A 14,733-nucleotide genomic window follows, 5' to 3' on the forward strand; every position below is an offset into this window, starting at 1 on the left:
ACCCAAACAATTTAGCCTCACATGAGGAAACAGACAAGTAAAAGGAGAGAGACCTCCTAATTAAGGAAAAAAAAAAAAAACAGGTTAGAGATCTCATCTTCCTATGTGTAATTCAAGGGCAATCCTGTTCTTCCTGCCCTCACTGTAAACCACTGACCTTCCTGAGGACTACAGGCCTCCCTGGGCCAATCTAAAGATCCCTCTCTCACATAGCTTATGAGAAACCAGTAGCATCCCAATGCTCTACTTGTAATCATTTATTCTCTCCAGGATAGCTGAATGCCCAGGACCAGAAACAGAAGATAAAGGACATCAAGAGTCTCTCAGCCCCAAAGAAAAGTCTCTCCCAGGATGCTGAAGAACCATTCTCACCCAAGACTGCAGGGTGTGCACATGAAATGGACTTAGCCTGTTAAGAAAAGGGTCTTGTTAATAAAATACACAAGCCAAAAGACTCAGGTAAGTTCTCAGCATTTAAAGATTTATAGCAGCAGCAGAAAACGGGATGTCTGGGGATCACAGTGATAGGGAGGTAGGGTGAGAACATGGGAACACAAGCACGAAGGAACACCTTTTAAAACTCAATACCCTTTACTTTTACTTGTAGCTCTTGGCAGAAACTTAGCATATAACTTTTAAGATAATTTAAGCATCAGCGTTTTAATCTATAAAACAGGGGAAAGCAATTTGCTTACTCAAGTGCCTCTTACAACTCCATGAGATCACAACACCCTTTACAAGTGTGATTGATGGGTGGTATAAGATACGCAGGAGGGGATCATAGGGGGCCTCACTGGGTTAGGAAGAGGCCTTTTAGCCTCATATTTAATGAAAGAAACACACACGTATACGTACACACACACGCACACAAACATCAGTGATTTCAATCCACAGTAGCTGGGACACACAACAGAAGAATACTTCTGATGTCTTATTCCTTCAAGGGGGCAGAAGGGCCCTGAGGTTCTAACTTAAGATTCTGATGTTAGAGAAAGGTGCTTCTATTTGATAACAGCTATTGTCTAGCTGCTCCCACCCCAAATCCAAGACAGCAGCTCTCTAAAATAAACCAAATCTCTCACTTCTCCCCCTCAACCACCAATTCACCTGTAACAGAAAAAACAATGTGCAGACCTCCACAGAAATTAAGCCCTATTCAGCCACTAAGAGCTGAATAGACTCTCCTACCCTTAAGATTCCTTTGGGTGGGGCAGCAGGAACTTCATCTCTCCCGTTCAGTGGAACAGCTAACAGTGGTTGTGAAAAGTGCTGTTTTGTACCTGTCCCACTCAAAAATTACTTGGGTGTGCCTTCTACGTGAAGGAGAAACTATTTCAGACCAGCCTTTTCTCTCTTGTGCCATTATGGCTGTTTCCAAATTACTTAACCAATCTCTCCGTAATCGTGAGCCAGAAAGTTACCACCCCTGAGAAGGAATTTTAAAAAACAAAAATGGTTACAATGCAAGCGCGGGGTTCCAAATTATGCTATAGGAACTGCAAGCAGACTCATACCACTCCCCAGGCACCAAAAAGCATCTCCCAGCCATACATCCACAAAGCAGAGGTAGCTGGGGCAATTGGGAGAGTCAAAGACATTAGCTTCCCATCAACCTGAAATTTTTGTTTACAAGATACTGAAAATAAATTAGTAAACATTGTTGTTTACAGAAATAGAAATATTTTCTGTTTCCAAAGGCCTCTCTTCATCCAAGTCTGGATATTTCCAAGACTGCCATCCTGGACACCCTCTCCAAGTCCGCCCTGGCCAATGGGTGAGACACCAGAGTCATTTGGGACTGGGAAATCCTCAAACATCTCAGAATTCAGTTTTACATCTCTGGTGCCATGGAGGGAAGAATCTTCAGTACGCTGGAGAGTTCATCCCTTCTCACTGGTTCCTGCAGGCTGTTTTAAAGACACCGTTCATTTCAGAAGATGTTCGTGTTGCAAGACTTCCGGCCATCTTCTGGCTCCCAGTCCCTCTCCAGAGTCCGACAAGTTAGTCTGGACCCATCCCCAGTGCGGAGCAACCAGTCTGTGCCTTGGTCTAATGACCCTGGAAAATAGGAATGGACATAGAGAAGGCAAGGACAACGGCCTGGGGGCGGGGGAGCGGCGGGGGTGGGAGTTGTGCTTGAGGGAAAGATAGACAGACAGCAAGACACTCCTACAGGCAAGCAGTGAAGCTGGTCTCCTGGCCAGAAGAGGAGCCTGAGTCGGAGCCAGAGCTTTCCACCATGGCTGGGGGTGGTGGCTCAGGGCGGGGAGTGCGACGACGACCCCGGTACTCGATCATGTCGGGATGGTAAGTTGGATGACGACGGGCATGCTTGGTCAGGTGGTCGCTCCGGGAGAACTGCTTGGGGCACAGCGGGCAGGAGAAGCGCTTTTCACCGGTGTGCGTCCTGTAGTGGCGGGCCAGCTCGTCAGAACGCGTAAACTTCTTGTCGCAGTCGAGCCAATCACATGAGAAGGGGCGTTCCCCCGTGTGCGTGCGCTGGTGTGACTTGAGGTGCGACGACTTGTAATAGGCCTTGTTGCAGCCATGGAAGGAGCACTGGTGTCGCTTGGATGCGGGTGTAATCTGCCTTCTGCGGTACGTCGGACCCGCTGCTGCCGCAGGGCGGGCCCCTGAGGGCCCCTCGGGCACTTCTCCGCTGTCATCTGGCTCCTCTGGGGCCTCAGGTGCATCCAGGATAGCAGAATCGCTGCAGGAGCTCTCGGCGTCAGAGAGCTCATCCTCTACGAAGGCCCGGGTAGGCTCGGGGCCCCCAGGAGGGCTAGAGCACCAGGTCGGCTCGAAGCAGCTAGTTGAGGCACACGGAGCTTCTTCGGAGTCCTCCCTGGATCCTTCCCGGGCGCCACAGCTCAAATCAGCCAAAGCGCTCGCAGCCAGCAGGTGGGGCGCGCCCTCGCCTTCTCCGGGGCTCGGGGCGGGGACCTGGAGGACCGGGGGTATCCACAGCACCCCCCGTGACCCGGTACCCTTCCCCGCCGACTCCCGAGACACGGCACCCACCTCGGAGACAGCCGCTGCGCTCGCGCCTTCGGGGTCCGTTGCGCGCCGGTGCAGCACGGCGCGGGTGGACATAGACACCAGGCACTCCGCAGCGAAGTAGTCCAGGCAAGCCACGGCGGCCGACATGCTGGCGGCGCCCGGTTGCGGGCGAGCGCCGTCCGAGCGCGGCCAGCCGCGGGCCGGAGAGTCCCCGGGAGCGTCCGTCCCGCCGCTTGGAGCCGGACGAGCTGGAAGCCGGTGCGCGCCGCTCGCCGCCCGCAGCCGCTGCTGCCGGAGCCGAGCCCGCCCTGCCTGACGCGCCCTGACGCACTGAAGCCTGCGGGGGTGGCGGGGACCCGCCCCGGCCCGAGGACACCCCTGGATCGCGCTGCCGCGCGGGCTAAGGCATTCCCAGCAGCCTGAGAAATTATCTTGTCTGCGCTTTCTCTCCGCTGCTGGCGAGCCAGGTAATTTCAATGCGCGCAAGTCCCGGATCACAACTTCTGGGCTGCCTGCCGGCCTCGCCCCCCTCGCCCCTGGTTGCTGGCCAGCTGGGTGTCCGGCAGAGTCCTAGAAACTTTTTTTTTCCCTTTAAGGGGGAGGAGGGAGCGGCGAAAAAAAAAAAAAAGCGGCGCTAATACCTGACTTGTCTTTCGCTTCGCAAACGATCGCTGGCGAAGTGGGCTGCGATTGCGTTTGACTCGCGTCCACCGCTCACAGCTCAAATGGAAAATAGCCCCAAGTCTTCATCCAAAAGAAAACGGGGGCGAAACAAAGTTTTCTCATTTAGCAGTTCGGCTGTTAATGCAGGATCGGCAGCCGTGTCGCCAATAGATCACCGCGTAGCCATTAATTAATAGCGCTTTGAATCAGAAACGGTTTTAACGCTGGCGAGAGCAAAGAATACTCCCGGATTGAAATAGAAACTTAAAATCCTTGGAGTAACGATTTAACTATTCAAGCAACGAAAGAAAAAAAACCGCACGTTTAAACTGCATTAACCTGTCACAGGCACACAAACAAATTTCCACGCTGAAATATAAATTACAGACTAGCAGCGAGATAAACACATTAAAATGGACTCCCACAATTTTAATAATAGAAAGTCACGTTTCCAATTAGACAACCTCTTCTATTTCTCTTTTGACAAAAAATTAAAAATAAGAATATACAGCAAAATGGTATAGAATGCTCATTCAGTGGTTAATGATTGTTGGGGGCTTTTTCTTTTTTATAATCAAATATGAATGATTTCTTTCACATGCCTTCATTACTTTATTTGTTCTCCCCCCTTTAATTTTTTTTAAATTAAAAAAACCCACGGAAAATAAACAGGATCATTTCTAAATGTAGTGCTACCACAGTTTGGGATGTACATAGGCTTTACTTTTATGCTATTAAGTTATGTGCATTTTATTTGCAATGCTTCAGTATTTTTTCCTTTGGAAAATTAAAATGACACACATGCTTCAAGAATAACATATATCCATATACTCAATGACTAGAATAATCAAATATGATATTTTTGTCGTATTTGCTTCGGATTTTTAAATGTATATTAAGTATCCAGAGAGGGTAGAATGTCATTTCCCTCCTTTCTCCAGCACTATTCATTTTCTCCCTCGCTAATCAGTACCATAAAGGATAGATAGATTCTTCTGACGTTTGCTATGCTTTATTGTGCAGCTAACTAAGTATGTAAATAGACACGTGTATCTTTGTTAGTGTATTTTAAATTTTAATAAGTGTTACTGTGCTGCACAGGTCATTTTGCAGCTTGTTTCTCCCAGCATGATTTTTATGTTGATACCTGTAGAACTGATTATCCATTTCAGCAGTTTTAAAATAATATTGGCAGCTGTATTATTTTCAAAGAGATCCAATTCTAAAACTGATAATTTTTGTTAAAGGCACTTGCCTCAAATTTTCAGATGCTGCAGCAATCCATACATGAAAATTCTATCAGAGTGATTTAGTACCTGTTTTTCTTTTAAATTTATGATTTAGAAAAACGTGTGGGGATATTTTTAAATGATGAAAGAATATAATACAAGTGTACCTGTCTGGTATAATTGATAAATGTTATTATTTTGTCATATCGGTTTTAGATCTCCTTTTTAGATTTTAGCTATTCATCACTTCTGATGAAATCCAAGCCCCCTTTGCATGCCTCTCTGGCTGCACTCTCCAGCCTTTTCTCCAAAGGCAAACACTATCATCAATTTGGTATGCAACTTTGCAATTTAGGCTGCAGACTTTCAACTGTATAGGAATCTATATGGAGGTACTGCTTTTTAAAAATGTATACACATGGTTTTATACTGTATATATTATTCTTCAACTTGTTTCTTCCTTCTTGGTATGGTTTTGTTGTTGTTGTTGTTGTTTTTTCCCCTCCTAATCATGTTGGTAAATATAAATGCAGTTCACTCATCTTAACTGCTACATTGTAGATCCATGCATATGAATGTGTCCTATTTATTCATGTCCTACTGATGGATGTTGGAGTTGCTGCCAACATTTTGGTACCGCTGGTACAGGTTTCTTTTGCACACATGTAAGAATTTCTCCAGTGTGTACCTAGATGATGATTGCTAGGCAGCACTCATGTTTTGAGCCTTACTAGAAACTGCCAGTGACTCTCCAATTTGCACACCCATCAGCAGCAGACGAGATGTCCTGTTTCCCTAACATGATGCTCAACCCATTCGAAAGTCAGACTTATTTCTGCCAGTTGGATACCCAGTACCTTGTTATTTTATTTGAATTTCCCTCACTGCTGGTGAGGCTGGGCATTTTTCCATGTACTTATTGGCTGCTGAAGTTTCAGAGTCTGTGATTTGCTTCTCCTCAGCCTTTGTCACTTTTCCAATAGGCTATGTATGCTTTTTATCTTTCATCCCTTGGATTTATGGTGTTTCATGTGTATATACACTGAACACATTGTCCCAATCTATAGCTTGTCTTTTTAACTTTTGATGTTGCATGTATTATAGAAAGCATAAAATGTTGTTATAGTTATATTAACCCCTAAAAAAAAAACAACAACAATCAGAATACTGATACTTGTTGTCTCTGTATCATTAAAGAAACAACCCATACCTGATGCATGAAGATGATGCTTAAGTCTTTCTCTCTGAGGTTTCCTGTCCACATGTGAAAAGCTGGGTGTAAAGCAGGAATTGATTTCAATACTCTCTCCCCCACCAAGGATAGCCTGCTGTGACCTGATTTACTGAACAGTCATCATGTCCCTATTAATGTGTAATGCCACCATGATTGTAAATTAAATTTCCATATATTCATGGAAATGTTCCTAGTTTGTCCTTTTCCATGGGCCAAACCAATTCTGAGCCAAAGGCGCACTCTTAATTACCATGCCTTGATAATAAGCCTTAATTATGACAGCTTGGCAATAATTCTTAATGTACAGGAGGGCTTGTCCCTCTTCGTTCCTTTTACAACCGCACTAACCATTTTTACACTTCACTCCTGTACTAACTTTAGCAGCAACCCATCAAATTCTAAAGAAAAGCTTTATTTATTTATTTATTTATTTACTTATTTATTTATTTTTGGTATTTTGCTGAGTTAAATTTACAATTTATTGTGAAGAGCTGGGACATCTTCATAAAGCCAAATGATATTACTCTGATTTTTCAAGCACCCTTCAATAACATGTTATAATTTGTTTGCAAAATACTTGTGCCTCTGGGTTAGATCCCCCTCCCCCTGTGTCCCTCACAGCTTTTGTTGTGACAGTGGGATAATTTTTCTATTAAAAATGTAATTTGTTGATTGTTGCTTTTGAAAGGGCTAATGATCTTGTTTAAAAGGCAAACATTCTCATTAGTTGATTTTCAGATAGCTTTAGTATTTTTCACGTAAATTATCATATTATCTGAAAATAACCCCCTTGACACCTTTTCTCCCTTATTCTCACTGCATGACCTGGGACGTCCAGGGCAGTCAGTGTTAATAAGCTCACTCCCTTCCTTTCTTTCTCATTGAGAATATGACTAGTGTCCATCCTTGCTTATTCCGTTTGCTGTGCATTTTTAAATAGAAATCCTTTATCAGGCTGGAGTAGTTTCTTCTATCCCAGTGGTGTTTAAAGTAGGAATATTTTGAAAAACACCTGAGATGGATACTGAAATTGTATTATATGCTTTTCCTTAGACTGCTGAGGTGGTTATAGATTTTGTTGTTAGTATGTTAATGCAACAGTTCACACTGATCGATTTTCTAATGTGAACTTGTTGAGTTGCTAAGATAAAACAGTGCCTTGCCATTATAGTTTTAATACACTACTTCAGGAAATCTATATTTTTAAAATTCTAACAATGTATTCATTCATATGTGCAGGCTTAGGAGTTCCCTTTTTACGCTGTTCTTGATCACTGTTTGATATAAGACTTATATTACTGTTGCAAAAATGTACTTGGAAATTTTTCTTTCATTTTCTTTCTACTTTCTCTGAAAGTTTGTTTCTGATATTAATTCCTTGGGTGTTTAGTAAAGCTATCATATTTTGAAATTTTAATGCACTTTCTCTAATTCACAAAATCATTTTGGTGATTCAGATTTCTCTTAAATAGATATATTTAAGCCTACAGAATTTCAAACTTTGACTTATCTCATTTTAACATACTATAGAATCTGCTGTCATACTTCATTTTATTCCATTTATGTATACATACATAGTATATATAATATATATAATAAATATATATAAATATATATATATTTGTGAATTCTTTTTCCCCCTTAACAAAGGTTTATTTTATATATTTTTACAAACTTATTTTCTATGATCCTTTCAAATGGGCACCTTTGGCTGATAATGTCTGTTTCTTTCAATATACAGACGCATGTTTACTTTCTGTGTTTGTTTTTCTTAATCCCTGACACTTGGGTTGAGTGTAACACTTCGTTGTGATTTCTCAAACACTCGTTTTCCAGAAGAACACGCCTCCTGGATTTCCCTGCTATCAGGTCCCTTGAGTGTGTCTGCAGCCAGTGTTTACTGTGTGAACTCTTGGGATTTGGCTCCTGGAAGCATGATTGAGGAATATTTGAAATAAAAAGCAAGTATAATAAGGATAATTTCTCAATGTGATGTATACAGTGTCCTTGAAATAAAAGTCACTAGAATAGTCTCACTAGCCCATTCAGAGGCTCCCAGGAACGTCACACAGATGTCTGGGAAGGCCATCTCAACATCCCCTTTGGCCTAAGTGATTCATTGCGGGGGAAGGAGAAGAATTCAATAAATACACACAGAATAGATGAATGATTACCAATCTCAAAGACAGCTTTGCTGGGAACACTGCAAACGGGGGTGTGCCTGGCTCAGTCTCCCCCCTCTGTTTTGTCAAAAGCTGGTCGTTCCTATTCTATGCCATTACCTTTTCCTTTCCCAGTTTTGCTTTCTTCCCTCCCCAGCCTCTTTTGTCCTTCTTCTTTACAGCATAATTTGAGTCAATATTAAATAATGGACTAATAGCTTTAATTTAAAAATGTAAAAATGAAATCCTTCTATCTCTTTCAGTGTAGCAACTACCATAACTATATTGCCTTTCAGAGTTTCTCAAGCCTGAATGTATTCTTGCCACTAATTCCTCACCTTTGTATAATGCTAAAGTCACTGCAACATTTAGCTCTTGTTTCTACAGAGACTGTTCTTGTTAAGATAACACAGATGCCTCTCACTATCTCTGTACTCAGCCCCCCTGAGCAGAATGTTTAAGCCTGGAAAACTTGGCTATAGATATTTTACCACCATAAAACTTTCTTTTCTTAGAAAAGGAAGAAGAACAACACAGGTCCTCTTGTTGCTAAATCCAGCCATGGAGTAACTAGAATCCACAGAGCAGTTGAGCAATCCTGAAGCATTCTCTTCTCTTGGCTTCTTCTGTGATTCGACATTCTTCAAGGCTTTCTTCATTTCTTGGTTCTTTGACAGTTTGTCTTAATTGCTCATTCCCCCTCCCCCCCCGTTTTACATAACCTCTAAAATTTAAAGTTCTGAAGAGCTATGGATACTGTCCTTTAGTTCTACCCAGTCACTCTAGGTAATTTATAGTATTTGTTCATGATTTAAGTACATGTGTACACCCTTGACTTTTAGATCTCTTTTCCAGAGATGTCAGTTTCAAATCTGTCTAACCACTCGATAATACCCTTAGCCCTCCTGAAATATCTGACAGATAGTTCAAACAATAGATTTAGAAGTTAAATTCTTGTACATTCTTCTCAGATCTGCTCTTCCTCTCTCAGCATCCAGCATGTCCATCAAGCTTGCCATCCCTGTCACTTCTTCCTGCATTAGCCCCATATATAACTCTTCTTAAGTCTGGGCAATTATACCTTCAAAATAGACTGTGATCGTCCACTTTTCTCCTTTTTCTTACCAATACCCTACTCCAAGCCATCATTACTTTTGAACAAGCTGCAATGCTCCTATGATCCCTCACCCAATTACTCTGCTCCCCTCTTGGTCTATTCAACATTCTTCCCTATCATTCACTAGGTGCAAAGCCCTAGAAACTAGCCATAGTTAAGGCACACCCTTAATGGCAGGCAATGATCTGGCTTGTGATTGTTTCTATCTAATCTTCTCCTGTCTCCTTGTATTGTAGCTTCCACAGATTTTGAAAATACTGGGTCCTCAAACAGCCTTAAGCGGCTTCCTGTGACTTTCCCCTCTCCTTACCCTGAGTTACTCTTTCCTTCACTCAGTAACTCAGTAACTCTTATGTATCACTTAACTACTCTTACTTCTTACACTAAGAACCCTTCATCTAACTCCTGGTTTTACTTTGTTTTGTTTCTGTGTTACAAAGTGAGCCAATTAATAAGTATTTATCAGGATTCTCTTTGCCTGGCATACCATGAGGCACTGGAGATACAGGAACGGACAGAACAGTCTCTGTTCTCATGTTTATATTTAATTAGGAAGACAAATAACAAACAAGTCAAGTGATGTATATTTCGGGTAGTTGATAAATGGTATCAGAACGGCACAGTAGGATTAGTGAGACAGAAGTTCCAAAAGGGAATATTTTGTGTAGGGTTCCTGGGAAATAAAACACAGAGATAGAAAAATGCAGAAATCTTGAACTGAGCACAGTGGTACATCCCAACACAGGTGAGGTAGAGGCAAATGGATCTCTGTGAGTTCAAGGTTCTGCATGGTGAATTCCAGGACAGCCATAACTACATAGATAGACCTCTCAGAGACAGAGACAGAGACAGAGATAGACAGACACAGAGAGAGACAGAGACAGAGAGACAGAGACAGATAGACACAGAAAGACATACAGAGAGACAAACACATAGAGAGAGATAATGCAGAAATTTCAAGGCAGGAACATATTGAAGTGCTGAGCAGCAGGGTTTTGGTGACTACTGTAGCAAATTACCATGTAAGTTCAGTGACCCAAAACAACAACAAAAAAATTGTTTTCTTTTCGTGGGTCTGTTTTCAGAAATCCAAAATGGTTTTCAATGAGAAGGGGTGGGAGGGGGGAAGATACCTCATGTTCTAGGCAAGAATCAGTTTTCTTGCCCAAGCTTCCAGAGAGTGCTGAACCTTGATCTACAAAGGACACCTTCTAGGCTGGGGACATGCCTCAGCAGGTTAAGTCACATGCCTTCAAGCCATTATCCCCAGGACCCTCATAGTGGAAGGAGAGAACTGGCTCCTACAAGCTCAAATGCCACATTACAAACACAGCGAGAATGTGTCAGGTCTTTCTGTATTGCATCAATCGGCTCCTCACTTAAAGCCACCCTTCTGATCACACACAGCCCACTTGAATGGCCTAGGACAATCTTTGCATTTTGAGATCAGCTTTAGTAACCTATAGTTCATTTAACACCTTAACTCTGCACTGGAATGCAGTGTAACATGTTTATTGGGTTCCGGGTATTAGGATGTAGACATCTCTGGGGAAGCATTATCCTGCTTAGCCCAGAGGTAAATGTAGCAGAAGGAAGCATGGAGTCAGAGGAAAGAGCTTTGGCATCTGGACCAGGCAGGAGTTAGGCCATTTAGCATTCTGCAAACCAGTAGAAGGAGAACGTTAAGTAATCTTCAGGAGAATTTTGAGCAGTGGTGACCATATACATTAACTTTAAAGGTTCATCCTAGATGTTGCATGGCAAGTACACTAGGGTTCAAGAAAAACTAGGAGCAGGGGACCCCCTCCCCATAGGGTGCTGCAGATACAAGCAAGAGATGGTGGCATTTTCTACCATGATGGTCGTGGTAAATGAAGTTGTCTGTGGTCAGATGTGAGATGTCATTTGCAGTGAGAGTGTAGGGAATTTGCAGAGATGTTGGTTGAAGGGTCTAAAAGACTAAGACTGGTGAGCTACTCCGAAGATTTCATCCCAGGAACTAGAAGAAGATATTTAATGTTTGGAGACAGATGCTTAAAAAGAAGTAGGACTCAGGAGACGGAAACTGGGAGTTTGATTTCAGAGTATAGGGGCCATTCTTTTAGACATGTAAGTAGAGTTACAGAGTTGTGTCCATGAGGGTTTTGCTGTCTGAGCTCCAGCTGCGTCCTGGCTGAGCAGCACAATAAAAGAACCAAAGAGCTAGCCTGTTTTCCCAACTATTTCTGAAGGACAGGATTTTGAGTTTGTAGTAGAGTTTCTTAAAAATCCCGTCGGTCATCATTGGCATGGTGATTTTTGCTATACTGATACTATTAAAAAACTATTGACTTAGTGTTAAGTTCTAGAAGTAAAAAACTTTATAAAAAATCTTATGTGAAATACAAGACTTTAGATTTGATCAGGAGGCTGCTATATTCTTAGCTCTCAAGTTTCATTTCGAGCCATCTGAACAGCTTCATCTCACACTGAGGCTCATGCTACTTTACAAGTCTGAGCAGGTTATCCTCTTATGGCAGCGGTCAGTAAGTTCAAGGTTATAGTCAGCGGAACAGTGTAGGTTCTGTTATGTAACACAGAAGACTTTAGTTAACGTTAGATGCTCTGTATACTTCAAAAACGGAATAGCTCTTAACTTAACGAATTAATACTTCTCAGAGACTGTAGTGTGAGCTTCTGAAGAGAACCACAGAAGCAAGAAAACAGGAGTAAGTCCTCAGTAAACTTTTGCATAAGACTTGACTCAAGTTATCTAAATCCAGACCGAAAGGAAGTGGCTTCTGGGAGAGTCTCTGGAGTCAGAGCTCACTGGTTAAGCAGCATGTGATTTGGAGTTTACAAGCTAGATAGGAGAAGAGTGACTTCCTCTCTCCCAGGGGGTGAGGGGGGATTATAAGTTGGGACAGTGACCTGGCAAGATGACAATATGCAAGCCCTGCCACTTAGCCATTTCTTGCTTTGGTGACACGCCTTAGGAACACTCATAATCTCTCCCTCTGAGATCAACTGCAAACATGTTCAGTGAAGTACTTCCTGTGATCTTTTGAAGCAACCTAAATATTTATGAAAATGCAAGTTGGTGCTATATAGGAATAAAAATAATCGATGAACCAAAGCTCACTAGATCATGGATTGTGTCCCTGTTCAATAAACAGAGTAGAGGGAATAAAAAACACCTCAAGATTTTAGAAGTGTCAAAAATGATACCATTTTTTATTTTAAACAACGACCACCAAAAAAAAAAACCCACTTATTTTTTTTAAATACATGCTAATTGTTACTTTTCAGTACATCTTATTTTGTGAATAGTGCAATCTGTAGGCAGATTACCAGGGTCTGATGCTGTCACCTACCAGCTATGTGACAGTAATTAAGTAACAGCCCCTGGTTGATAAAAAGAATAATATCACCCACTTTGCCAGGTTATAGCAGGAATATATTAAGATATACAGTATGATTATATTGCACACAGTCAGGGAGCAAGCTTTGTATTTGTTATTGTTTGATGTTTATCTGTATATTATCTAACCACCTACATCCATAATACTGTTTCCATATTTTTAAAGTATAACATATCAGTTGTAGTAAACAAACAAATTAAGAGCAGTGTATGGAAGGAAAGGAGACAGTGTCAACTGGTTCTTTACTATTTTAATTTAAAAAAACTGAAATGGATGAAGCAAAATGATAAGAATTGTCATTATGAGCAGTAAGTACATTGCTGATTGCTTTATTATTCTGTATACTTTTCTGGGTCCATGCAATGTTTTATTTTTTTTTTAAAGTCCCAGAACACAGCTGGAACATTGGATGCACAACAGATAGCTGGTAATGAATGAGTGATTAAGGAGGGCAGGGTCCAGGGAAGCAGCCCCGGAAACAGCTACCCTTTTAGTCTGCTTCCTCACCATGAGAGAGCGTAGTGGGGGGGCGGTATGTGGGCCATTAGGAGGCAAAGCTTCCTTTAAGCCACGTGGATTTGGGGAGACAGTGAAGAGGGGCTTTCAAGGTTCTCTTGGAAACCGATTTGAACATCTGATTCTCTGTCCAGGTGAACCAATCAGTCAAATGTAAGGGCAAAATAAAAACACTTTATTAGAAAGACCCAGGGCCAGAACACAGACCACGAAAGACCCTCCCTGGAAAAACAGCTAGACAATGTTCTCTGGGGAAATGACTGGGGAAAGGAGAAAGGCAGGAAGGGCAGGGAACGCAGTGACAGAACACGGTGAAACTTAAAAATAATTATTGATCGAGGAGAGAGGAGAAGAGAGAGAAAGGGGGCGGGGAGAGATGAAGCAACCATCTGACAAGCTGCTACCAAAATCCCTGATGGTTTCTACTTAGAAAGCAACAGAAGGTTCAGGTTGGGGGGCTCCTGGATGTTTAGAAAGGAGCTAGTTAGAGGGAATAATTGAGCATATTGATTTTATAAATACAGTTAAACGTGCTTAAAAATTAAAGAGCCAACCATTGGGAAAAAACAAAGTAAGATTTATAACTTCCCAACCATCAATTTATTTGTTTATTTATTTATTTATTTTAGTTAAATAAATTGGGAAACCCCCAATCCAATAAAGTAGGTTAGGAAAAATATGCTAAATAGGAAAAAATGAAATGGACATGGCTGGTGCCATTGAGGTAGCAAAGGTGGCAATATGAATTGATTTACTACACTGGAAATACGGAGACCATCAGGTTAGAAAAAGAGGATAAAATCCTAAAAATGGCATGCCATGTGTCTACAATGCCTAAAACACAAGAGTACAAGCCAATGTTGTTTTTAAACAGTTCAAGTAGCAAAATGAGGATTTGGCATAGTCTAATAAAGTAATTAAGAGCCTTCATACTCAAGGGATTCTGGATGCGCAGTTTGTTTAAACTTGCATGGAGTTCTTACCAGAAAAGCTCAAGATGAGAAATTATACAACCTACAATTGTTACCATATGCACAAAATCACTATTTGACAATGAAAAGGTATTTAAAAACCCAATAAAGACAGAAACCACCGTCCTCTTGGAAACGAGCATTCATACATCTAATTAACTTGGATTACTAGGGAATTAGATCTGAAATTACAAAGGACTTGGAAATGGACATGTGTGCCCGTCACACTCCAAGGTCCACAAGAGCCGCCAAAGTGGCACAAATGGGAAGATTTTCAGTCTTTGGAGCTTGCAGGAACAGGGATGGTAAAGGTAAATAGACAGAGCATTGGACTCAAGCACTAGAAAAACAATAGAAAAAAATCCCAAGAAATAAAAGGTAGGCAAGAATAAGAGTAAAGTAGAAATTAACAAAATAAAACTAATGACTACCCTCTGGCA

The 14,733-nt window shown here is 41.8% G+C and overlaps 1 protein-coding gene across 1 annotated transcript; it reads right to left on the bottom strand.

Annotated features, from left to right (window-relative positions):
* Window positions 1-460: 460 nt before the first annotated feature.
* On the bottom strand, window positions 461-3,457 carry Klf14 (Kruppel like factor 14). Its single transcript, XM_031380798.1, has one exon. The coding sequence runs from the start codon at window positions 3,145-3,147 to the stop codon at window positions 2,170-2,172; it is 978 nt and encodes a 325-aa protein (XP_031236658.1). The 5' UTR covers window positions 3,148-3,457; the 3' UTR covers window positions 461-2,169.
* Between the last annotated feature and the right edge of the window lie 11,276 nt (window positions 3,458-14,733).

Source organism: Mastomys coucha, unplaced genomic scaffold (assembly GCF_008632895.1).
Source record: "Mastomys coucha isolate ucsf_1 unplaced genomic scaffold, UCSF_Mcou_1 pScaffold20, whole genome shotgun sequence".
NCBI classification, from domain to species: Eukaryota; Metazoa; Chordata; class Mammalia; order Rodentia; family Muridae; genus Mastomys; species Mastomys coucha.

Bases quoted from the DNA above. Each gene is read 5' to 3' on its own strand.
- Klf14 (XM_031380798.1), bottom strand. From the start codon at position 3,147: ATGTCGGCCGCCGTGGCTTGCCTGGACTACTTCGCTGCGGAGTGCCTG.